At 40.9% G+C, this 26,919-nt stretch overlaps 2 protein-coding genes across 6 annotated transcripts in view; one reads left to right on the top strand and one right to left on the bottom strand.

The window, feature by feature from the left end:
• The first annotated feature begins 9,640 nt into the window (after window positions 1-9,640).
• On the top strand, window positions 9,641-13,224 carry prlh2 (prolactin releasing hormone 2). The gene is made up of 3 exons (XM_010899472.5): window positions 9,641-9,715; window positions 9,914-10,108; window positions 12,770-13,224. Exons 2-3 carry the CDS (start codon window positions 9,934-9,936, stop codon window positions 12,976-12,978), a joined length of 384 nt encoding a protein of 127 aa, XP_010897774.1. The 5' UTR covers window positions 9,641-9,715; window positions 9,914-9,933; the 3' UTR covers window positions 12,979-13,224.
• A 1,694-nt stretch (window positions 13,225-14,918) lies between these two features.
• The window catches only part of myrip (myosin VIIA and Rab interacting protein), a 129,898-nt gene continuing 117,897 nt past the window's right edge, over window positions 14,919-26,919 (bottom strand). For 3 of the 5 annotated variants that reach the window (XM_010899470.5, XM_020042018.3, XM_010899468.5), the window contains 6 exons: window positions 25,674-26,408; window positions 18,718-18,909; window positions 17,835-17,996; window positions 17,333-17,431; window positions 17,176-17,236; window positions 14,919-16,228 (listed from right to left, as the gene is read on the bottom strand). In XM_010899470.5, coding sequence (XP_010897772.1) covers window positions 16,194-16,228; window positions 17,176-17,236; window positions 17,333-17,431; window positions 17,835-17,996; window positions 18,718-18,909; window positions 25,674-26,408 — 1,284 coding nt within the window. In that variant the 3' untranslated portion in view covers window positions 14,919-16,193. Of the gene's footprint in view, window positions 16,229-17,175; window positions 17,237-17,332; window positions 17,432-17,834; window positions 17,997-18,717; window positions 18,910-19,488; window positions 23,233-25,673; window positions 26,409-26,919 lie in introns of those variants that run through there. The other 2 variants (XM_034289422.1, XM_020042019.3) reach the window with 2 other exon arrangements.

Genomic DNA, 26,919 nt, shown 5'->3' with positions numbered 1-26,919 from the left:
GATACATTCTGGAACAAGAAAATCAAAGACAGATCAACAGGGAAGACTTCCACTATGGCCTCCCCCACCACTGACAAAACATAATCAGACGTGTTTCGCCTATAATTTGAGGAAAATATAGGAACTTGGACAAGATTACAACTTAACGAACATGGAGGCTGTTTTCTTGTTAGAAGCATGCAGGATAACCATAAAATGGAGTGTAGGAGTGTAGTAGTGTTGGTTCAGGTCAATTGAAGAGTACAAGGAAAGAAAACATCTTCACACCGCTCCAAACACATAACTTACAGTGAGGGATTTCTTTTTTGATCCCCTCATGATTTTGTACGTTTGCCCACTGACAAAGAAATAATCAGTCTATAATTTTAATGGTAGGTTTATTTGAACAGTGAGAGACAGAATAACAACAACAAAAATCCAGAAAAACGCATGTCAGAAACGTTATACATTTATTTGCATTTTAATGAGTGAAAAAAGTATTCGACCCCTCTGCAAAACATGACTACCTGGTGGCAAAACTCTTGTTGGCAATCACAGAGGTCAGACGTTTCTTGTAGATCCTCCCATGTAGTTCTGGGCTGATTCCTCACCGTTCTCATGGTCATTGCAACTCCACGAGGTGAGATCTTGCATGGAGCTCCAGACCGAAATGTGCTGTTCTTTTGTGTTTATTCCATTTGTGAATAATCGCACCAAATGTTGTCTCCTTCTCACCAAGCTGCTTGGCGATGGTCTTGTAGCCCATTCCAGCCTTGTGTAGGTCTACAATCTTGTCCCTGCCATCCTTGGACAGCTCTTTGGTCTTGGCCATGGTGGAGAGTTTGGAATCTGATTGATTGCTTCTGCGGACAGGTGTCTTTTATACAGGTAACATGCTGAGATTAGGAGCACTCCCTTTAAGAGGGTGCTCCTAATCTCAGCTCGTTACCTGTATAAAAGACACCTGGGAGCCAGAAATATTTCTGAATGAGAGGGGATGAAATACGCATTTCACTTATTAAAATGCAAATCAATGTATAACATTTTGAGTTTTTCTGGATTTTTTCTGTCTCTCACTGTTCAAATAAACCTACAAAAGAAATTATAGACTGATCATTTCTTTGTCAGTATGCAAACATACAAAATCAGCAGGAGATCCAAAAATCAGCAGGCCTACTGTACAGAACAACTGACCCAAAAATGCAGAAATATTAAAACCATAATTTTTCACTTATAATCTTGATATTGCCTACAATTATTTATTAAGTTTTTAAGCACATCGTTGTGCACAGTAGCTAGGGAAGCGTGAACTTTCCAAAATGTAATTTGCCATTTTCGTTTCGTTTAGGTTTTTTCTGTTTCTTTTTAGTCAGTTATTGTATCGTCAACTGCCACCGAAAAATTGGTTTTTAATTAATATATTCGTCACTATTTTTGTTGATGAAATGAACACTGATGGACTCTTCAGAAAACTCATAGAAACACAATTTTTTATACATCCCAATCATTTTTGCCCACACACTATCATTAAAAAGTGCCCAATTATGTAGGAAACATTCCCATCTGGCAACAATGGTGGAGGTGCTGATGATAGCTCCCTCTCTGGCTTGACTAAATAAGGACAATTTGCATATTTTTGTCGGACCATGTAAGCCAAGAAAAGCGAATGTCTCTTAATGAGTGAGTGAGTGAGTGACTGACGATTGTTAAATAGCGTAGTGGTTAGAGACGCAGATTGTCACATAGGCGACCGCAATTCGATCCTCGCCACAGACAAAACAAATTAGGCATTAGGATTTGTTCAGGGTAGGCTAAAACTTTGCAATACATTCAGGACGGCAAAACACATCTATACATTCCACTTGTAATATACATATACTTAATAATTGTTTCTGCCCTCTTCTTTATACACTTATGGTTAGATTCTAACTGCATTTCGTTGTCCTATACTTGTACTTTTTCAATGCCAATAAAGTTTAATCTAATCTAAGTAAACAGACACTACATCTCAACTCACCTATCACGTGCAACAACGCCCACTGTTGCATAATGGTTAAAGACAGTCTGCCACATAGGAAACTGCAGATTGAATCCAGCCAGGGGCAAAACATTCATTCCTTCTAATCGCGGGCTGGGAGAACTATGCTTGCCTGGTTCCCTTTTTGTTGTCGAAAATCAGGCTCTCAATTTCTTTAGCTATTTTCCTAGCCTCTAATGTGTCTCACCATTTAAAATTCCACCCTCTCCTTTAGCTAATTGTTTAAATGCCATGTTTTAACAGGATTTTATTATAATGCCTGCTAAAGTAGTAAGCCAGATGAGTTGGTTAATGTAACAGACTGTAGCTATAGCCAGTGATACCGACGGGGACAACAACCGTGAACGTCGTCCCGGGCAATGTGATGTGCCAAAATAAATGACCTGTGTTGTGGCCTATTTCTGAATAAAAATATTAAACAAACAAATGTTTATGACCTGTTTTTGGACAGTAATATCATCACTATTTATTTATTTTTTGGCCCATGGTTTGGGTGACAAACGTTAAATTCTGTCCCGGGCCTTTGGATTTCTGTCGGCGTCCCTGGCTATAGCTAATATTAATAAACAAGTCAGCTAATTAACATTACTGTCATTTGTTTATCTGGTTAAATGAATGAGAAATGCTTGTTGTTGCTTCGAAATACTTACTTTTCATACCCAATTTTATTTCTTACAGGGCAAAATGTGATTCCGACTACAAGAAATTGGTTAAATACTTAAACTCAACAAGACGCATCATAAAAGGTATCTGACACGGTTAGGGTGGAAGAGCATCTGATGTCAAGACTGTCAGGGTGTTTCATTTTCCTTTTCACCACGGTACCATCATCCTGGGAGCAGGTATGTCAACCATGATTTAATTGATCTTCATCCTCCACATTTCTAAAGGTACAAAGCCAATAACATACTGCACTGCTGAAGCGAGATGACAAGGACTGTTATTCAGCACCAACCCTCCCCTACCCCAAATGTGAATCCCCTGCAAGTGTCAGCCCCCTCAAACACAAGCGTCTCAGTAGTTCCTCACCCCTCTGCTGCTCGAGTGAAAGCACAAACACACAAAGCCCCAGACGACGTGCAAGAACAGCAGCACATCAAAAGGCATTATCTAAAATGTGACATTACAGTGCGTAATAATCCAAATAGGAAAGGAAGATGTTGGCAATCTTATGAAATTGGAACTCAGAATGTATGTTATTCTCTAGATGTAGGGTGGTTACCAGTTTGCTGAATCTTCATGTAGTGTAGCTGATGGGACCTTATTATTTAAAACAAATCTAAGTTACAATTATGTCTCAGAGTATGCCAAAAATTCCAGAAGATTCCAAAACTGTAGAGTATCCAGTACGGTTTACATTTATTTGTCTCATAAAGGAAATGTATTAGGTGAAGAAGGAAAGCACTAGAGGATATGGAGAAGAGATTACAGGAAGAGTGGGAAATTGAGCAATTCCACAAAGAGGGAATTGAAAAGATCAAGATGGAGCTTGAGGTTCTCAAACAGGAGGAGTTACAGAAAATAAAGATGGCTATTGAGCATGAATTAAAATAAACATAATGGAGATGGAAATTAAAGAGGAATTGAACACAATGAGAGTCGCATTAATTGAGTTGCTGAACCAATTTATACTGGATATGGATGACAAGGGAACACGTGAAAATGAGTAGAAAATGGACCAAATGCACGTGGAGGAAATTAAAAAGCTCAAGATGGATCTTGAGGGGCTCAAACTGGAGGAGTTTCCGAAAACTTTTGCACCAATGTTGGTGAAGCTTTTGGACCAATGTTGGACACAAAAGCAACCCAACTGCAACACTTAATGTAAGGAAGTGTCGGTAAAGTTAATCTCTGAGCACTCTCTTTAACGCCAGTTTCCCTGTGTACAAAATAAACTGGTAGAACTATATTGCCTTCCATCTATTATAAGCTCATCAAGACCTCTAGAAGTGTGGGCAAAGATGAAGGGAATTGATGACTTCAACTCTAGTAGTCTAGTGCTTACCTCTTAAACCTGGTTGGCAGAGATTTGCGTTCCCTTCTTCTGTCTTCACCAGAGGGTCAACAGATTCTTGGTTACCCTTAGACAGGCCTGGTGCATGTAGTCAACAGGAAAACTCAAAACCATGTCAGTGGGAAGGTCAGAGAGTGGTCTGGTGCCATGGTGGTGCTCTGGTTGTGTCTGAGCTCAGAATGATGAATCTGTGAGAAGATTTAGGTAAGGGGGGAGGGTGGGGAGGGGTTGCAGTCCTGTGGGCTGGGTATCTCATCGCTGCTTTTTGCGGATGATGTGGTCCTGGCATCATCGGTCTGTGATCTTCAGCACTCACTGGACCGGTTCGCAGCCGAGTGCGAAGCGGTTGGGATGAGGATTAGCACCTCTAAATCTGAGGCCATGGTTCTCAGCAGGAAACCGATGGAGTGCCTCCTCTGGGTAGGGAATGAGGCGTTACCCCAAGTAAAGGAGTTCAAGTATCTAGGGGTCTTGTTCGCGAGTGAGGGGACAATGGAGCGGGAGATTGGCCCGGAGAATTGGAGCAGCGGGGGCGGTATTGCATTCGCTTTACTGCACCGTTGTGACGAAAAGAGAGCTGAGCCGGAAAGCAAAGCTCTCCATATACCGGTCAATTTTCGTTCCTACTGTCACCTATTGTCATGAAGGCTGGGTCATGACCGAAAGAACAAGATCGCGAGTACAAGCAGCTGAAATGGGTTTTCTCAGAAGGGTGGCTGGCTTCTCCCTTAGGGATAGGGTGAGAAGCTCAGCCATCCGTGAGGAAGTCGGAGTTGAGCCCCTGCTCTTCTGCATCGAAAGGAGCCAGTTGAGGTGGTTCGGGCATCTGGTAAGGATGCCCCCAGGACGTCTCCCTAGGGAGGTGTTCCAGGCACGTCCAGCTGGGAGGAGACCTCGGGGTAGGCCCAGGACTAGGTGGAGAGATTATATTTCAACACTGGCCTGGGAACGCCTCGGGATCCCCTAGTCAGAGCTGGCAAATGTGCCTCGGAAAGGGAAGTTTGGGGTCCCCTGCTGGAGCTGCTGCCCCCACGACCTGATACCGGATAAGTGGATGAAGATGAGAGAGAGAGATTTAGGTCAGCTGTCTCCTGGAATGTGATGTGGTTGCACCAGACCCCTCTGGTTGCATCTTTCACACCTATTAAATCCTGAATAACATTTTGTGTTCTTTTCCGTTGCTTCTGCTGGAGCATTGCATACAAAGCTTCTAACTATTATTCTGTAGTCAAGCCCTCTAACCCACTGGTCAGTGCAGTCGGAAAAATGGTCACCGGACTAAGCATAACTGCACAAAGGATAGGCCACATGGACAACCCCAAACTCTTAAAAAGTGGTAGCCCATCAACATGAAATGATATTTCAAGAGTGTTAAGGTCTGTCACCTGTTGAACAATCAAGGCTTTCAACCAATGGATTCTGCAGTGGAGAGTGCCTCTCGAGCTTTGTCACACCCAGAGAATTGTTCCATGATCCATCTTGGTATGAGCGCCAATATATTTTATAACTTGATGACACAATCAGGAAAATATATTTTGTACATGAACATTTTACAAATAATAAAAAAGATTTAATTTAGAATTTATAAAGAATTATTTTATTAAAATTATTTTCAAAAGGTTTGATTGCACAAGCAGGTAGCCTGACCAAGAGTAAGTTGTATGGCCCTATAATATCAGTTTTATTTTTATTCCAATTCGGTTTTATTGTTTCCAAAATTCTGTAATTCTTGTTTTATATTTGCGATTCCGTTTTCAATATCCCACTTCCATATAAACACCCTAGGCAGTAGTGGGTTCTGGGCCAGCAGTTTTTTCACCCACACATGCCTGTAATTCTAAATGATCCACCTGCAGCCGCCAGATTAGAACAGAAATTCTGAAATCCGCACCTGACACCACATCCGTGAATATACAAAACGCTGTTGTAACATACAGTTTGCTTAGCATTGTTTAGAGCACTTCACACTGTTTGAGTGACACAGGGGCATGGGCTGGCAGCTGAAATGTTGCCTACTCTGAGTGGCATACTGTGACCTAGTTCTCCAGCTCTCCTAGATCTGGCTAGCGGCTTAGAGGGTAGGATTGGAGGACAGAAAGAGAGAAGGAGAAATAAGTAGTGATCAGACACCTGGAGGTGGTTTGAAGTTAAATTAGTTGAGAGACAGCATTGAGTCCAGACGAGGTCAAGCACGTTGCCTGCCTTGTGAGTGGGAGGGCTGGGAATGGATGAGGTCAAAAAAGGAAAGGAGTGGACAGAAGTGGAAATTGAAAGGAAGAAGTGGAAAGAAATGAATCAAAGGCAGATGTCAGGAGGCTGAAGTCATCCTGTAATATGTGGTCAAAAGTATCCTTAATTTGCTCCCAGATATGGACTGTTCTATGTTCATTGGGATTATTGGTATAAAGGGATTTCTCCAAGCTGATGGGGACATGATCACAGTGCCAACAGAGTAGGGGAGGCAATCCATAATCTCCATTCTAAACAGTCTTGTCTTCCAGTAGAATTAACTTTTCCTTAGTTTGTTTATTTTTGAATACTTGGGATGCTAAGATGCACCCCCTGAGAAAAGCTTTAAGTGTTTCCCAAAGAAAAGATGAGAATGTCTCTGTTGTCCTTACACATAAAAAATATTCTGGCATTCAAGTATGCACAGAACACTTGGTCTGAGGAGTTAAGAGGTAAACCTTTCGTTAGGCTGAGCCTAAGGGACATGGTAAGTGGACTATGATCTGAGATTACAATTTCATGGCAATTTGTGTTTTAATGGAGTAATTTGTTATTGAACAGAAGGTTTTGGATTTGGATGTAATCGATATGGACATGAGAGTAAAAGGCATATTGTCTGCATGTGTGGTTAGACACATCAACAAGATTAAAGAGTTCAGGTTTCCTCCTTTAGTTGAAGGATCATTCCAAGTACTGGTTTATCAGAGTTCAGGTTTCCCCCGATAGTTGAAGATCATTTCCTCGTACTGACCTATCACAGAGTTCAGGTTTTCTCCGAAGACCAGATAAGTCTGAAAGATATCTGGTACTAGGACAAGGACCTTCCTTAAATAGGGTTTTTCACATTTCAAACACATATTTGAGCAAGAGTAGTGACTACAAAAGGTATTTAATGACGTTTTAATAAAGAACACAGGTGTCACACAATTGTGTCACAAAATTGTGAATGCTACTGGAAGACCCACTGAACCATAGTGAATGTAGGATTTATGAAACACTGACAAATGCTTTACTGCAATTTTAACAATATTATTTTTCTCACATTCGTGAATCATGTGGCTGTCTACATATGTGCTGTGGATATGTAAAGATGTAGTCCAATGATCAATAAACTCTATTCCTTGGAGTTCTTGGAGTGGATATTTTTTCAGGATTTCTTGGAGTCGATATTCTGATCAATGATGTTGAAAGTGACACTCGAGTGTTATCCTGTATTTGCAAATCCCTCCTATTTGCCATTATTCACAAAGAAATGTGGACGGAGGAAGCCAATAATGGTCTCACAACAATCATCTATTTGTTGAGGCTTATGGCCGCTGGTCTAAGACAATTTAAAAGCAATTGGGTGCCCCTTCACAATGCATCCTCAGATTTTACACAGTGCTTTTCCACCGTCTTTCTTAAGCAGTAGCCTCTCCTGATGTGTTTTCCTGACAAACGGCATAGGTTAATCAGGCTGCTATGCGACATTCTGACTTAATTCATAAGTCAATGAATGTGTGGTGAAACTGATTATGGCAGGATTTGGAGGATTTCACCATGCGTTGAGAGGCATGCAAGGTCCTTACAGTGGATGATGAAGGATCTAATTCAAGGTTCATCTGATCTCACATTTTTAATGCTGAGCACACACATTGTTCTAGGCACAAACATGTGTTTGATACGTGTTATGTGCATGTTCTTTTACATTTATATGGACTTGCATAAGCGGTATTCAGCTGCTCTTTGGCATTATAGATATGTCCTATTTTGGGGGGTAAATTAATAATATCTTAATATTAACAGCAGCTCAATCCAGTTTCAAGCTTTTTTGGTTGTGAGGCAAATGAGAGATCCTCATCATAAATCAATAAAATGCAATATGCATCTTCAAGCATTAAGCTTCTATTTTGTCTCCAGCGCCGAATGTGAGTCGTGATTACCCATCCTCTGGAAGTCATTTGGTCATTATCACAACCACTTGATTTTGTAGGGTAAGCCCTTAGTTACATCATAGAATCTGATCACTTTTGACAGGGTAATAATGGCCTCAATCAATGGAGGAGAACCACACTGCTTCCCCAAGTGAACTGTGCAGCACTCATACTAAACAGGCCAATGATTTACTGTATCCAACAACAGCTTAGAATTGTGAATAACACCAGTCTTTCATTGTGGTTATGAATTTTGACTGCTCTTTATACAGTTCTTTGGGGGGAGGTGGCCGTTTAAAAAAACAAACAGGTTTATGATGAAGCAATAAGTCAATGGCATGTGGTATATGGCTGTTCCTATGCTTGCAATGCAGAATACTTGGATACAATCCTTAGCCATTGTTAATTAGGCAGTAAGGTACAAGGGGGCGTGGTATATGGCCAGTATACCACAGCTAACTGCTGTTCACAGGAATGAGTCATCGCAGAGTGATTGGCTTTTAGAACTCAGGATTTGAACCATCCAAATTATAACTGGCAATATACCACAGACCTTACTGCTAGAAGCTTACTGCTATTATGAACCAGTTACCAGTGTAATTTGAACAGTGACCATTTATTTTTTGTCATACCTATGCAATAGGTCTGATTATATGTCACGGCTTTCAGCCAGTAAGAAATCAGAGCACGAATCACCATGTTAATAATATTGAATCAAGGGTTTATCAGGTATGTCTGTTTTCCATATATTTATATTCTGCAGATTTTCACTCACTGGATATAGTCATGGACCTAAGGCCAAATCTTCCATCACCTTTCTGACATTTCAATTTTATTCAGCACGCGCTGTCCACCTCCCCCTCTAGAACAGGGCTGCCACCTTTGACTCATCTCAGTTTCTGCAGCTGTGCTTTTGTCACCACATTATACCCCGTTCATATCAGCTTCTAACATTTATCCTTTGATCATATCTTGTAATATTACACAGGCAAATAAGGAAATATCAAGACAAGATCTATATTTAATATGTATGTTAGAGTCTGGTTTAAACCATATGTCAACATATCTGTTCATTGCGCCTGTGTTTACATAAAATCGGGTTGGTGCTATGACAACAGTAGGCCTTGTCGATACTAATCAAGATGATTGAGCATGCCGGCCTCCACACCTCTAGTTCACTGTCTTGTACTTGAAGGTCCCCAAAGCGGACATCTACTAATGTTGTTCACATGCCATTGACTCTTTGATGGAGTGCACTGCTGCGTGACATAAGAGAGAAGAACTCCATCCTAAAAAACCCATTAAATTACTATTTCATTCTTAAAGAAAAGAGTAGCCTATTGGCAAGAAGGAGGGGACTGGAGGAAGTGGTGGGGGAGACGCTATCCACCCGAAGACCTGTCGTGACGTTATTGAGTCATCATCTACATGGGCATTGTGGAATATATAAGCTTGCGCTAACACCCTTCCCGCCAATAAAGAAACAAACACGTGGAAAAAGATTCTTCCCCGACCCACCTCAACAAGCAACCAAAGTTAACGGTAAGTTAAAATGGTTATGTGGAGTCAAGGAACCTCTAGACCATTAGGTTTCAAAATGTATAAAAATGATTCTATTTGTGACATTATAACATTTTTATTTAGTTAGTATATCGAGTAGTCTTCTGTCTGAAGATGTGCAATCAAATGCAGTTTTTCCAAACTATTTATGATCTTATAAACCTAACATTCCACGTGCAGTGCCTTTCAGTCTACCCACAATGATTGCTGAGAACAGAGCGCCGTGCCGGGTGACTGTGAGAGAGTGCGAGTTGGGGACCCGTGGGCTTACAGCTGTGGTAACCGTGCTGCTGCTGCTTTCCACGACTGTCACTTGCGTGCAAACTACAACAGTGGAGCACGACTTTCATATAGTCCACAAGGTCGACAACAGAAGTAAGTTGACACATTTATTATCGGATATGGGATTTTGTCTGCTACTTACTTTGATTTCGATAGGGGCATTTGTTGAGAGTATGCATGGATTTTACATTTCGATATTACATTCAGACATGTTCAATTTAAAAAGTTAAGTACATATGTGTTTTATATCCCTTTTTTTTATTATAGACATGATATATATGATCAATTATTATATATATTAGTCAAATTTGTCAAATATTACTCAATTATTAGTAGAAAAAGGTTTACAAAGGTTGTGTAAAATTATTTAACTAATGTTATTATAAGGAACCATTTAAAAAAAAAATCAATTTATAAAACTTTACTGACAATGTGACGTGATTGATAATCTCAAAAATACATAATTGTTATACAAGTATGTTTTTAACATCTTAGTTATGTATTTAATTGTAAGAATTGGGCGTATTTTATCTAATCTTGGAGACACAATTACAAGATTTTTTTTCATACCACCAGTGAGTGGAGGCGACATGTACCAGTGATTTTGACCAGATAGACAGCCTCTGTGCAGACATAGAACCCCATGGACCAACACTGTACATTGCTATATCACACAACTCCGGAAACAATGAAGAGACCACTGCAAATTAAATGCTTCTGTTCCTCACTCAAAACCTTCCTTTTCAACTTTTTTGGAAAGGAAAGAAAAAGGTGCAGTGGTCTCTTAATTTCTTCCGGAGCTGTATATTAGCTGCTGTGACTACAAAATCTAAATGACCTTGTTGAGCATATACAAATCTGCCAATGATATATAAAGTCTTCCATTAAAATCAAGGATTGGCAGCTCCCATTTTTGTGGGTACAGGATCGATTTCCCTAAAACTACTTTTGAAAGTTAGAATAGTATAATGAACAATATGTCATTTTTATATCTGTCTTTAAGTACTCAATTCATCCATGTAAGATACACCTTTAGCAACCATCTAAAATTGAAGTACTCATGGTCCCTCCATGGAAATGAATGAAAGTAGTTAATATATTGCAAAGTTCTCTCTATATCAAAAGTGCAAAATACTTTTAAAACGGCAAGATTTTCATTATGCTCAATGGGCAAAATGTGTGGATTTGGAGTATTAATATATTTTTTGACATTGCATATATTTATTTTAAGGTTGTCAAAATGTATAAAAAATGCTTAACGCTGTTAATGTTTTTGTCGGCGTTAAATTATTTTTCTTTTTTTGAGGCTCAGAACCATAGTTAGTACTTGACTTAATCAAACTAATTGATTTGCAACAGTAAACAGTAACTTTATTTGGCACTTGACTTGTGCTGGACACATTCACTTCATTTCAACATAACAATGCAGAGGAGCATTCCTGTCATGAACCGTGTTTACTCGCCAATTGTCTGTGAATCCTGCCTTACGCTTTCAACAATGGCATGTTGTTTATGTGTGAACGGGGGTGTAACGGCATCTAAGTTCTCATTGGTTAGAACACAGTCTGTGCTGTTCCAAGCTGGAAATTGGAATATCTGCAAGTAGAACAGCCGTGCCTCTCCTCTAACCCTTCTCTCAAACTGATCCCTAGACGCTGTTTAGCATGAATCCACTTGTTAACCTTGCTTTTAGCATTGGAAAGACACACATATTTGGTTATCAAAACACTTGCCCTGACCTGAACTCCATTCTAACCCGTTTTTAACCTAAAAATAAAAGTACAATATTAGGAAAAGCATAGGTGTGATTCACTGTTGGACAACATGCCTGCAGCTTTCCAGATAAAGGGGCTGATGGGTGTTTTAAACAGAATCCTAACATAATTGTTATTGTGCTTGGTGCCTTGATCAAGAGCACAATGGTAGAGAATGGTAGGACTATTGGATCATAGACCAACAGCTTTCTACTTTCATTTACATGGGCTACAAATAGATTCTGCCAGGCATTGTGATAATTTGTGGGGAGACATTTTAGGGCCATGACATAACCTGTTCTAATGGACCAACTTGGTAAAAGAAAGCTCCTACACTTATATCATTAAAAATCAAGCAATTTCCATAGTTAACAATAAAAAGTCTTTAATATAATGCACTCTTTGTTAAACAGATTTTTTTAAATTTAGGACCATTTTAACACATTTGAACACATTTATTTTATTAATCACAATTAACTACAGATGTTTATGCAATAAATCCCAATTAATTATTATTAATTATGTTTATTGTTTGACAGCACTAATATATGTATAAATATTTTAAAAATGCTCTCTCTGTCCCATGGAAAAAACATCTAGAACTGTTGCGAATGTTTTGCCAAGGTTTGAGAAACTTTGCAATGTTTTCTTTATGCTGGCAAGAAGAGGCCCACTAAAATGTTTGTGTGTGTGCCACTATGGCCACTTTAGATGACATTGAAATGTTCAGACCTTTTCCAATCATTTCTTAATGGTCTCAAAATGATCCCATTTGATATGTACAATATGTTGGCAGCTTGAGGGTTAAACATGTAACATCTTGAACATTTTATTACTTCTCATAGTTTACCAAGAAATGGCGATAGTCATTCCAGGATATTGTCCTGATCGCTTTATTTTTTTTCTTCTTCTTCATATTAGTAGGCATATTTGGGATGAACATTACATTCAAACCTTAGCTCGATGCTTACTCTCATCCCTGGTGTCTTGTCTTTGTCAGGTCCAGAGATAGATCCTTTCTGGTATGTGGGTCGTGGGGTGAGACCCATCGGGCGATTTGGGAAGAGGCAGAGTGGAGGAGGGGGCAGTGGTGGGTTCAGACACCCTGGATCTGCAGTCAACACTCTGGAGCTTCTTCTTAACACCATCAGGAACCAGGAAAACCTTGCTAAGATGCTGGGAAGGGAGGACATAGACTGGTTACCATGACATGCCAACCCTGCTGCTCGTCTGTGAAAGTGTCTTTTTTAATTGTTTCAAAGATTGTCCCCTTTTTCTCAGTCACATTCTTTTATGTCTCTTTTGCCTTTCTTTATTCTCAAGGGTTACTCTTAAGCCTGTGTCTTACTCTTGAGGGACCTGTAGACTGGCTCAGCAAAAAATATGTTGTAGTCTGTACATAGGGCAGCTGACAAATACAATCTATATTGATTAATAAAGATGTCTGTAACTCTGTTTTTTGGACATTGGTGCTGTTAACCGTTATTGTTGAATGAAAAGCTGGAAATAATTCAAGAGAAATGTAAGGATAATTATAATGCAGGTGGTTTAAATCCTGAATGCTGATTGGCTGGTATATAAGATCATGGGTATGACATCACATTACTTCTCACTATTTCTTGAATTGCATTGGTGACCTGTTTAGAACAGCAATAAGGCACGTGAGGTTTATGTTAGGTGGCAAAATATTAGAATTTAGGCTTATAACCAGGCATTGTTTGTTGCATTTTGCGTAAGAACACCCCCTGGTGTTATATTGTCCGTGTAGCATACCCTGTCATGATTCATTGCTTAATACAATATTCTGCTTTCTGTGAATTAGCAGGTCAGTTTTCTGCCATGCGCTAAATGGATCAATATTGTTGATAAAAGAAAACGGTGTTTAACATTACGTTAATAAAGAATAGTTATAAAGATAGGAATCCACGAAAGCCATTCTGGTATGCAAACTTTATTAATTTAGTATTACACCATTCTCAATCAGAGCAATTTGGCACATAGAGAATCTGTATTTTTTGCTTCATAATATTTTACCTGACACATGATATGGATTGCAATAAACAAATGCACACGAGTGAATAGTCCATCAGAGCTGTGTAAATAGTGAACATCACTGCGGCCATTCAGTCCTGATGGCAGCTACGTCTCACACAACACAAAATCCAGTTAATGATTGGGCATTATCACATCTTAAATATCCTATTGATTTTTTTTGCATATATAAACAAATTCTGTGGTGAGATAAAATACTTTTTTATATAATAGAAAAATACAGGACATTGATAATAATGAACCTGTTGGCTGTGCTTCTCATGAGAACTTTGTACATCTATTTAAAGCCAGAAACATGCGTTTATGCACAACACACCTCCAAGAACAACGACAATGTACAGGGACGATCTGCAAAACCTGCTGAATGGGACCATTGGATGGATGGATGAACAAACCTACCAGTGGACAGTATTCAAATAGAATCTAATACAATTCAATCAAATCTGAAAGAAAAGCAGTCCCAGCAGTCCATAGGGAAATAACCTATGTTGGTCAACAGCAACAAGAATATGTCATATTACCTCTGGTCCAACATGTGGCTTGAGAAATAAAGGTGCATGTAACTCCCTGGAACAGCGATAACTTGCTACACATTTACCTGCAATTCCCGAGCAGTAGGTGGGAACAGAATTAGTCAACTCTGTAATTCATATTCCCTCTTTGAGACTATCCTATCTTACTGTGTCAATTTAAAGAGCCTGTTTTTATAAGCGTCTCAGAGTAGGAGGGCTGATCTCATCTATTTTTCATTGTGGAATACGGTTACATGGACAAGGACAGTCTGATCTCAGATCAGCACATACTGTGAGACGCTTGGTAGTAAAAAGGCATAGCATTCAAGACGCTCACCCTGGTCTTTGTAGTAATACCACCAACTGCACCACCCTCCATTCGTATCACCCATTCTATCATGAATACCATCATCACTTAAACAATTGTCTGACAATTATCATGTAAAGCACGTTGAAGAACGAAACGTAACACTGTTTCAGACCTAATCGACGAGAAAACATGTCAGCAGGGGAGAGTAAAGCCACCCAACTTGTTTTAGTGAAAAGATCTGCATAATAACTTTCAAAAGTACAAAAATAAATCGCTTGTAATAAAATCATGGTTTTCATGGCATTCTGTTATAAAGCCCAGTTGACTTCATTATGTATAAATCTTTACAAGATATTTAACAAAGCATCCAATGAATTACTTGAGCCACACAGCACAGGAGAGAAATCAGGTTGTATGCCAAATAAAGGCCTCAGAGCTGAAAGAAATTAAACGTAAACATAAAACTAAATAATAAGTTGAATACTTTGTATTACTCTCTGTTTGTATTACTCTCCGTTTCCTAAATTCCTGGCGCCTTTGAGTAGCCTATGCTTCATTATTTATAAGGCAACTACATCAATATGTTGCTTTACATTATATTGACTTTAGTCTCTCTGAAGCCAGATCCAATAATCTTAGAACATGTGGATGGAGGTTATTTTCAACTTCAAAAACATTATTTCAACTGACAAACATTGTATGGGCCTAGCAATTTAGAGAATCCTTCTCCAAACATGGTAATCAAGCTTGAGAATAGAGGTCATCTGAAATCCACCTGCTCAGAAAGGTTATGGTGAGTTCATACCCATTCATGTTACCATAATGTCCATATACAAGAGGACACCATTATCTTAATGAAAGAGGACATTTTTTGCTTGTTTTTTCAAAGAAAGGATTTACGATTTTAGTCTTTACACATAATGATTAAATGACAATATTTAACTGATTCAGTTGGAACTCTGCAAGTCATGGTGACATTTTATCGGTAGGAAACAAAAAGAACAGCAGTGGCGCAGCCTCTTTTGGGACGTGGATCACAGACGTGTTCACATAATTTTTTTCCACATCTTCATTGTACATTAGTTCAAACACCCACAACACTCTTGCAAACAGTTAGTAAAAAAACAAAAAAAACAGGGTTTTGTTCTTTTCTGTACGACAACTGAAGTGGTTAGCCTTCTTTTGACGGTGGGACAGTGAGTTGTCTCGGCGAGTGTTCATTCGCAGATTTTAAGGCAGACACGCCGTCGATCAACACCCTGTTGTGGGCTTCGTGGTGTGATGGTTTACAGTGTCTGGGGGTAAAGTACGAGGATAGATAGAGTCGAGTGGATCCTGGATCGGTGGAGGCGGGGTTTGTGGGGGGGCTGGAGGTAATGACTGGGATGGGAGCGCGTGCCCGGCTGAGAAGGGCATTGAGGGGCGGGTACGCAGGGCAGGTGTTGGACCCCGCGTGGCCCGAGGCGGACGCTGGATGAAGGCACTGGAGTGGAGAGGCCCTGCGAGGATCCAGATGGGCCCCTGAGGGACTTGGTGCTGTCTCTCTGTCACTACAGCTGAAGTGCTCTCACCTGCTGCTCGCTATCTGAACGAAGGGAAATATAATATTAACAGACTGCATGCTTTGAAAAATTCAGCAAGCCAAGAACAGCGTTTAATAGGCAAAATGACAAATTAAACAATTACCTAGTATATCAGTAAATGTAGTTCATGTTGCATATATTTGGTTCTTCTCGAGACAGAGAGAAACAGTAAAGCATGATCCTTACTGGGAAAACAATAACTCTCCCGTCTAATGAGTCTCTTAAATAAAGATGTACTGTCGTTGCCATTCTGATATCAATGCAAAAGGACTAAATGAAGACTTCTCGGCCTGTAGCGTTGTGTTAGAAAACATGAATCACTGAGGATGCGGCGACGTTGCCTGAAGGTGTCTGAAATAAAGACATTACTAATGAAGAAATTATTGAATTAACATGTCATATTGATGACACAGCCTCAGACATGGCACCTATTCTCGGTGTTCCGTCTCTCCTCCCTAATGGATGTCTTTCTCCTACGCTCCCTTTCATGCCTTCCCGCTCCACTTGGTACATTTGGTCTGCCCTTCATTCAACTCCTCCATTAGATCCGAATGTGTGATGTTAAACTTCTAAGTGAGAATGCGAGGCTTTTCTTCCAAGCCAAGTCCACAACCGTAAAAGGGTGCGTTGTTCTGTGGACCACATTGTTTTGCCACACTAATGTTTGCTGGGATCGATGCAACGTGCTCATCAAAACATAAAGAGTGTGTACACGTGTGTGTGTGTGTTTTATGACTTAAAAAAAGATTGCTAATTGAGACGGTGTGACATTTCAAGGTCCAAAAGGTTTTGAATTTTATGAAGTGACAAAGTTCTGGTAATTTGGTTTGGAGTCAGCCATATAAAATCCATTAAACAAAAGTAGAGAAACGTAATGGATCAGATGAAAGAAATGGCACATTTTCAAACCAGCTTTTCTCAGTGGCCATTTTAACAGGTTGTCCTTTACCTTTGACTGGTGGGGCCGGTAGCTTTCTCCTCTGTTGGCGTGATGTGTCGAGTGTTTGAGGCTGCACAGAGACAGTGGATCAGTATGGAGATCACCGGCCATGTGAGGTATGTGTGTGTGTGTGTGTGTGTGTAATTGTGAGCTGAATTGGAGATACCTTGGGATTTGGCTTGGAGAACTTGGAGAAACGATTGCAAGATGTCACATTTAGTCCGGCAGTTTTAAGAGATAATATCCTTGCCTCAATATTGGATATCTGGTCAAGACCGAGAGGAATTACACCACAGACTTTAAGAAAACTGCTGTACATGTTACTCAACACCAAGGTTAACAGGTCATGTTAATTACACCCCCCCCCCCCCCCCCCCCGGGGGTCATTTATAAGACAATTGGAATACATGTCCTCCACATTCCCTCCAGTCTCTGCATTTGAGCTTTCATTATTACACTGTACCTCATTCTGGTAATCTGTTTTACACTGTACTTCATTCTCGTAATCTGTCTCCCCACCATTGGGGTACCACAGAGTCTAACTGGACTATGCTCACCGAATCAAGCCACCTCCAAACTGTTGACTATAATAAGACACACTTATCTAGAAATATGATGTCAGCATTGAACGCAGAAACCGGCGCGTGGGTATGAGGGCATGTCCTCACCTGGAGCTCGGACTGGTGCACCTGTGCTGCTGCGGTGGCCACCTGGTCCTCCAGGAAGGCCAACTCTCTGTCTGAGGTGCTACCGCTGATGCCCCGGGCCACATCCTCCAGGTCCCCTAGTGCCCCCTCTAGGCCGTAAACCGCCCCTGCTGCCAGGTAGACCTGCCCGGACAGGTCATATTGTTACAGGAGGCGTTGATTGTAGTGATACTGAAAATCCCAACGTTGGCGTCCCACAGGGCTCTAGTCTATCTCCTCTGAGTTTTTTTGCGCGTGATTTCAGTATGTGATTATGACGTCACAATACATTTCCTCCGCAATTTCCCAAAACCACCACGCTGATTACTAGTTATGCATCACATTTTTTATTTAAATTATATTAGCAAACCTCTACCGGTAGTAACTGTTAAAAATGTATATTGAATAATTATTGACCAATCTTAAAAATGCTGTCAATGAGGAAATAAAGTTAGAAACACAGTTTGAGCTAAATGTGAGTAAATAAAAGCGCGGTCTGACCAGTCACTCATACCTAGACGTTCTAATGGTGCGTTCTAAACAATACGTTCTAATCACACCGGTGTGATCGTACGCTTCAGGGACCACTCTAGACTGATCATACCGGTGTGATCGTACGCTTCAGGGACCACTCTAGCCTGATCACACTGGTGTGATCGTACGCTTCAGGGACCACTCTAGACTGATCATACCGGTGTGATCGTACGCTTCAGGGACCACTCTAGCCTGATCACACCGGTGTGATCATACTTGTGAAAAGGTTAACATTAAGTCAAATAATACAGACTTGCCACAATGGACATGTCCCATACAGTTACATAAGGAAGTACAAACAGTCATTTATATAGTGTTTAGCGGGTCTTACATTTTCCTCCATCTTGGTGAGTTTCTGGTCTAACTTCCTGGTCTCCAAGCTGCTGGACAAGGACTCTGAGGCGCTCATGCACTCCGAGGGGGTAATGCTCTGACCCCCTGCCTCACCAATCAGCTCCTCTGTGGCATTGAGCACCTTCAGAACTTCTGTGGTGATGCTGCACAGAGACGCGGCCGAGTACTTCTGCAGAACAGAGACCCCCACAAAAACAAACATATACAGTACCAACAGATTAACAACACAAAGATTTGAGTCAGGCAAATAAACACTCTTAAATACGTGAATACCACTAGTGACTACAAACAGTGTAGTGTAAGGGGGCCACGAATAAGATGTTTACAGTATGGCAACGACACCCAGTCAACGAGACACACACATCGTCACGCTCGACCTGCGATGAGCGATCATGTGGAGGGAAAGAGTGTGACGAGGCTTTCGGGGAAAAGGCAGGAAGCGTTGACAATGTCCTGGTAACAGGACATTTGGCTGTTTAATAGGTGGTTTCTGGATGGGCCTGTGAGCAAACTATGGACAGCAGTCCATTCTACAGTGGGTATAAGGTCTACAAACCCCTGTGAAAATGCCAGGTTCTTGTGATGTAAAAGAATGAGACAAAGAGAAATCATGTCAGAACCTTTTCCAACTTTAATATGACCTATAACGTGAACAATTCAATTAAAGATTTCAGTTATGTATTTCAATTGAATTGTTCACATTATAGGTCACATTAAAAGAGGAAAAAGTTCCGACATGACTCATCTTTGTCTCATTCTTTTACGAAAACCTGGCATTTAACAGGGGTGTGTAGACTTTTTATATTCACTGTATGCCATAAGCTAATCTGGGCGAACTCTCCATTTTAGTGAGTGATAAGGAATATTTTTTTTTTAAAACATTATTTGACAGGATGATATTCTTAGAAATAGAATGACTAATACTGACAAATCATTGTCTGATGTCAGTCCCTATGATTTGTTGGCATTCCATCCTATTCCAGGGGTCAAATAGGTTTGTCCTGAGCTAAATTTGTTCTGAGCTAATATTCAACAGGCCAAATAGCCCTGCAATTAATAACCTAGACTACAAATCTATGTAGTGAACACATATTAGAACATAGTACATTAAATAACTGAAAGTAATATCTTTCCCATTGGAATCTTTTGTGGTATTCTTTCAGAAAATAATTTGGTAATGTATATATGGTCACATTTTATACATAGAAATGGTTACTTTAATCATGTTTGCCAATTTTATACAGACATTGTAATTATGAGAGGTGTGTTTACAAGGGTTTATAAAGCAGTTGCTATGTAATTTGTTTTTGTTAGTTGTGTTAGTTGTGTTACAAAAAGTAATACTCAGGTTTAGACTACTTCAACTTGCGCTACCAAAACAGGTGCATGACAGATTCACAGTTCGTTTACCCGGGTTCAACAGCGTGTATTTCCCTAAATAATAAGACATACAATTAGCAGCATTTGAAAGAAAAAAGTACTCCTGTTTTAATTATCAAATAGCCTCGCATTTATCATCTGTTTTCCTTTGATTTGGGTTTAATTTGTAAACTTAAACTTAGTGGGCAGGCTTTTGTTAAACATGGAAATCATTCATTTTCCTTATTTTCCAATCGGAGCACTATATTCTTTGGGAAAACATGATGCTACAGTGATTACTATTACTACAGTATATTTTACAGGGTGCTCAGGCTACTCTTCACATGAGTCATACTACAAAATATTTTGCCTGGCCGTGGTGTTCAGTGACCAGACTATGTGAGCATGGCTGAGTGTAGAAAACCCCCACTCGCCTACTGAGCAGTTCTTACGAACTGCAATGTCCTTTTTCCCACTCGGCAAAAAGAAACCGCCTCAACAAAGGTTTGGAAACCTGCTCTGCACTCAAGCCAAATTGCGTGCGCTCTGCTCCTCGCTCCATTCCATCTCCACTCTGTACACAATACCCTGTCAGTGACAAACTGCGCAGTCTGCCTGTCCACATGGATGCCCTACTGTCCAGCACTGCTCAATCTGAGTGGCTAGGTTAGAATGCCCTTGTCAATAACGTGAATAATATTCCTATCTGCCCTTGAGCAAGTCATTCACCCCCAATTGCTTCTGTAAGTCGCTCTGGCGGATCATTTGCTAAATGACAAACATTTCAATGTAAATACTGTACCCGCTGAACCCTCTGAAAATATTGGCTACTTCACCAAATGTGGTCCATTAAAGTGCGTGAAGCACTTAATAACACATGTAAGTAGAGGGAGAACAGAGAGAGAGATGGATGTAACTCACTAATGTTTTAAATCATTGGCCTGGAGCTTTGATCTGTGGGACTAACAAGTGCATTGATCCAACCCCCCCCCCCTTCTCTCTACAGTGCGCCACACTTCCCTATAAAGTAGGTGACATCCATGTGCTTTGAAAGGACGTGTGCGCCGTGTGGGTGTTAGGGGGTGTTCGTGGGTGGCACTCAAGTCAGAGAGGAGAAAAGATCTGAGAAGTTTCCATTCAGCGGCCAAGAGTGAAAGATTTCCAACACCAATGACGATGTCAACGGAGAAGGCAGGAGCCAGTGTGTGTTTGGCTGATACGAACTTGTTGTTCATGTTGTTTTGTTCATTCGTCATGTCGAACGGTATCCCAGTTCTAACTAAAGGGGAAAGACGACAACATCCACCATGAATGATCCCACTAGTTGGGGTGTTCAATTCAAGGTCCTCTTAAGATATTATTGGACACATGTCCACTTTTTAAAAGAACTGCGGGAGATTTTTCTTTTGTTGCTGTAACCTTTCCTCTATGGAATAACGGGACGTTCTTTTTAACCGGGACCAGTGCTGGAACCAAAACATTTCATAATAACACCACGTATTCCACTTGTCAATGTGTCTTATAAAAGAACTGGAGATCTAGGGTATCAATTCCTTGGTGTTACTCTGCCGTATATACACGGTGGAGTACCTGGACACAGTGCTCAGCCACTGAATATACCACAAACAAAAGGGAAGTGATGTCATATCGTGGTACACGGTCCCAGATACCACCCTGCTACTAGCCAGTCAGTTTTCAGGATTCAACCTACCCAATTTAGAGTTATATTTAAGTCGTTTACTAGATGCTCTTATCCAGTGCCACTTACAGTAGTGAGTGCATACAATTTCATACCTTTTGGAATGGTTATTCAAATAGATGTAGGGCCTTCATTTGTCAAATCATAGCAACGTTAATTTTGGGAGGAATCCACTAGATAAGTTAATATATCAGGGGAAAGTCTGCCAATAGCTTGAACAATAAACCGAACAAGAAGGACGAGATTCAGTGAAAGAGATATTTCAAGAGAAGACTCCAGAGCCACTCCAACCCTTTTACGTAGGGAACAGACTCTGACACCACAACCATGTCACACCTGAGGAGGCCCACCTTCAGTAGGAATGATGGTGTAACCAGTAAATAGGGGGAAATCTTGAGATAATGGGTGTTGTCTACGTGACAAGGCGGTGTCATGTGATTGACAAGGTGGTGTCATTTGACTGTTAAGGTGGTTGCATGTGATTAATAAGGTGGTATCATGTGATTAATAAGGCGGTATCATGTGATTAATAAGATGGTATCATGTGACCGTTAAGGTGGTATCATGTGACCGTTAAGCTGGTATCATATGACCGTTAAGGTGGTATCATATGACCGTTAAGGTGGTATCATGTGACCGTTAAGGTGGTATCATATGACCGTTAAGGTGGTATCATGTGACCGTTAAGGTGGTATCATATGACCGTTAAGGTGGCATCATGTGACCGTTAAGGTGGTATCATGTGATTAATAAGGTGGCATCATGTGATTAATACGGTGGCATCATGTGATTAATACGGTGGCATCATGTGATTAATACGGTGGCATCATGTGATTAATACGGTGGCATCATGTGACTGTTAAGGTGGCATCATGTGACTGTTAAGGTGGCATCATGTGACTGTTAAGGTGGCATCATGTGACTGTTAAGGTGGCATCATGTGATTAATAAGGTGGTATCATGTGACCATTAAGCTGGTATCATGTGACCGTTAAGGTGGTATCATGTGATTAATAAGGTGGTATCTTGTGACTGTTAGGGTGGCATCATGTGACTGTTAAAGTGGCATCATGTGACTGTTAAAGTGGTGTGACTGTTAAGGTGGCATCATGTGATTGATAAGGTGGTATCATGTGAATGTTCAGGTTGGGTAGTAATCATGACGCATGTTGAGTAGGTACTTGTGTTTGTGTGTACGTGCACGCGGTGAGGGAGATGTAATCTGTACCATTGCATGTCCTGGATAAAAAAATACCTGTTTGACCTGTTATCTTTAAATATTTGAAGTGTGTTCAATGTATGTTTGCACGCGCAGGGCTGTCCTAACTGGCCTGTCATACAAACAGTAGGTCTCACCTGCCGCACAAGAGAGGAGAGCAACTGTAGCCTCCGCTGTTTTTTCTGCTCCTTCTGACAGACGGACAGACAGACGGACTGAGGGACGAGCAGGTAAAAAAGGGAGACAGGGAGAGAAAGACATAGTACAGACAAATATGGAGGTGGAAGGAGGGAGGATAAAGCCAGTAAAGATGAGTAAACGGTAGAGCAAAAGGGGAAAATAAAGTCAAACAGAAAGATGAGAGTGAAAGAATGGAGGATAGCCCCCCCCAACCATTTGTTTAGTTAAGGACACAAACAGGACACACGTTGTGGATGGTTGGCCATAGATTTATACTATAGTACTCATTTTGGGCATAACGTCTCTATCCAAATATCCATATCCCTAGATTTATGGTGTCACATCAGTGTCAAAACTCACGCGCACACAAGACAGAGTGGAGGGAGCTGAAACAAGCTACGCGTGCAGAGGACCGAACTCGCGCTCACCCCGGTGCCACTTCGAGAAGAAACAATTCAGTCGAGAGAGAAGAAAGTGACGCTGAGAGAGCAGAAACACAAGCCGCGTGAGCGAAGGACCAGTCGCGTGAGAGTATGAACATTGTGAGGGCACATATCGTGGCTTGGAATTTCTCTGTGACTTCTCAAAAGTCACCTGCGACCTTCTCGAAACCCCCTGCTCTCCAGTGATGGGTCGTTCACGAACGAATGTCTCTTTTTGATGAATGATGGGGGCCAATTCGCAAACGGAAAAGAGCTGTTCATTAGGCTCTTAAATATGTTTGAGGCAAGTTGTGTTAAAAGAAGAGATTTACAAAAGGCATTTGCCATAAACCACAATTATTAAAATAAACTTGTTGAACAAAATGTTTCCCGCCGTTAATTAATAATGTTGAACAAAAATATAATTCCAAAGGAACAGCCTGAACTGTGAACCCATTAAGACCTAACCCTTGACTGATGTTGCAATTGGAATTTGATAGGATATTCATAAATGTACATATGAACTTTAATAATATAAAAAAAAACTCACAAACTTGTAAAACACTTTTGTAAAATATTAATTTGTATTACCATCTTGTAATATACACTATCTGTGAATGCGTTCAATTATCGATTGAACGCAAAGTCTCAGTAGCTAGGATGCCAACATGAGTGACACTCCTAATAAATCTCAAATGTTGACGTAAAAAAAAAAATAGAAAAAAAATGGGAAAATGCAGTAGGCAGTATTTGCAAAGCAACACATTCAATCCGTTCTGGCTCCACCAACAATCTCCACAGGAACGTAAAAACAAAACATCTAACAGTCCTGTTGCCACAGCTGAAAGTTGCTGTTAGTGTGTTACCTGATGCTAGCAAATGCCTCTACCAAACCTGCCACCCAGACTTCCATAGGCCAGTACTTGCCAAAGGCCATTACCTCATCAAAGAAGATGATAGATGAAGAAATGATTAAAATGGTTGCCAGAGATTTCCAACCACATCATTGTTGAGGACAAGGGATTCAGAAACTACTGTCATGTTCTAAATGCAGCTTATGTTCTTCCAAGCAGGACAACCCTATCTAACGCAATAGTTCATCTATTGAACCTTGAAACATGTTTATAGTTTGGCCAGCGATTATAACAAATGCTACGTTGAAGTGGTAATAATAATATTACTTAGTAATTTTTTCCTGTAACCATTTTACATTATAATTTAATATGTGTTGCAATGTTTTGTTATTGTGAACTGTTCTACTGTTCTTTCACTATTAAAATTTTTTCAACACAATGAAGAGTTATTGCACTCTTATTTTTAAATTAATGCATAATTTCAGTGAAAGATAAATTAATAAATAAAAGTGTTACTTTCCACAGCTTTACTAAGGCCAGCAGATGTTATTATAGCCGTTGGATAATTTGGGTTGATTAGAAACATTTGCATAATCCTATTTGCAATAAAGGGTGATAAAAAATAATACTGAAGAGCCAAAATGAAGCATCTCTTTTAAATGAACTAGTACAAGTGAGCCAGATCACTAAAAAGACTCGAAATTCCCATGCACTAATGGCCAATGATGGCATTGTAACAAAAATGAGACCTGATTAAGCAATAAGTCTACCACTCATATTTAAGGTACCATGTACTGTTTCGTGAGTGCAAACACGTGTCAAGTGAAAGCAGGAGGGATTCGAGATGGCGCAGGTGAATTTTGAGAAGTCGCAGAGAAATTCCGAGCCACGATATCTGTGCCCTCACAATGATTATACTCTCGCGCAACTGGTCCTTTGCTCGCGGCTTGTGTTTCTTCTCTCTCAAAGTCACTTTCTTTCTTCCCGAAGTGGCACCGGCGTGCGCGTCCGCGCAAGTTTGATCCTCTCCACACGCAGCTTGTGTTTCTGCTCTCTCGACTAAATTTATTATTCTCGAATTGGCAAGTGCGTGCGCGTGAATTTTGACACTGATTTGACGCCACGTTGATTAGGCTCTTTATGTAGATCTATGGATAAAGGTAGACTCAAACGATACGTTCCAGTTCTGACTTTGTTCACCTGTCCGTCACACGGCAGAGATGGGGTAACCGCAGTCGAGGCTGGCGCGGATTCGGCCTTATCGTTTCCGTCTTCCAATCCGTCCTCCCTTTTTTCGCTCTGCCATTCCACGTCTTTTCTCGGTTGCCTCTTACTTGGTCTGTTCTTTTCCACCCTCCTGTCTTTCATGTCACCTGCTTTCTCTTCCAAACTCTTTGTCCCTCTTTGCAACTTTCTGTCCTTCATTCGCTCCTCCCCTCTCAGAATAAGACTTTCCCTTTTCAGTTCCGGCTCGTTAGCTTTCTCAGCTGTCTTTGCCCTGTCTCTACTGCTGAGCCTCTCCCTCTGTCTCTCACTCGTTCTCAGCCCATCTCTCGGTCTCTCATTCTGTCCTGGCTTCTCTCTCAGTCTGTCACTTTCTCGGTCTCTCCCTATAGTGCTCATAAATGGCTCGTCCTCGGACGAGCTCGCAAATTCTTTGCTTTTGGCGCGTCCAACCAGCTCGCTCAGTTTGGAGCGGAGCTCCTTCTCCAATGTGGCTCCAGAGCCGGACCCCGGGCTGCTGGGGCGCAGTGGTCCAGGGACCGAGGGGTTAGGGGGGCTGGGGGCAACAGAGTTAGGTGCCACGGTGTCCTGGTCCTCAGGCTCTGGAGTCATGGCCTCAGAGGAGGCCTCGAGGATGGGCACCACGTCAGGAGTGGGCATCTCCTCACTAACACCCCTTTTCAGCAGGGCGTTCAGAAGGAAACTGTTCTCCTACAGATTGAGAAAGAGACAGATGAAAAGAGAGAAAGAAGGACAGAGGAAGGGAGAAAGAGAGATAGGAAGAGAGAGTGTGAGATAGGGGGAAGGAAAGGGAGAGAGAAAGCAACAGAGAGGGAAAGACTTTCGAAAAGCAAAGTCCTAAAAGGTCCTTTCCCGCCATCTGGTGGTGTAATAAGGTGTCACAACAGTCTTTACATGGGTGGACAAATTCATTTTTAAAACCCATCTGTTACTGCCAATTACACCTACAGTGGAGTGTAACAACAAAACAGAATTAACAACTAAAGTCCCTGTAAGTCAACACATTGACTTGCTGCTGGAACACCGTCCATTTCTCAATAGCTGCTGTGTACCTGGTTTGTCTGTCTCTTACCGGTACTGTTAGAGTGTACCTGGTTTGTCTGTCTCTTACCGGTACTGTTAGAGTGTACCTGGTTTGTCTGTCTCTTACCGGTACTGTTAGAGTGTACCTGGTTTGTCTGTCTCTTACCGGTACTGTTAG

Source organism: Esox lucius, chromosome 21, assembly GCF_011004845.1.
Source record: "Esox lucius isolate fEsoLuc1 chromosome 21, fEsoLuc1.pri, whole genome shotgun sequence".
In the NCBI taxonomy this organism is placed as follows: domain Eukaryota; kingdom Metazoa; phylum Chordata; class Actinopteri; order Esociformes; family Esocidae; genus Esox; species Esox lucius.
Note: the sequence above shows the minus strand (reverse complement) of the source record. Positions and strands in the feature narration are given on the sequence as shown.

Coding starts and splice junctions, on each gene's coding strand:
- prlh2 (XM_010899472.5), top strand. CDS start 9,934: ATGATTGCTGAGAACAGAGCGCCGTGCCGGGTGACTGTGAGAGAGTGC. Junction 10,109..12,769: donor CCACAAGGTCGACAACAGAA/GTAAGTTGACAC, acceptor TGTCTTTGTCAG/GTCCAGAGATAGATCCTTTC.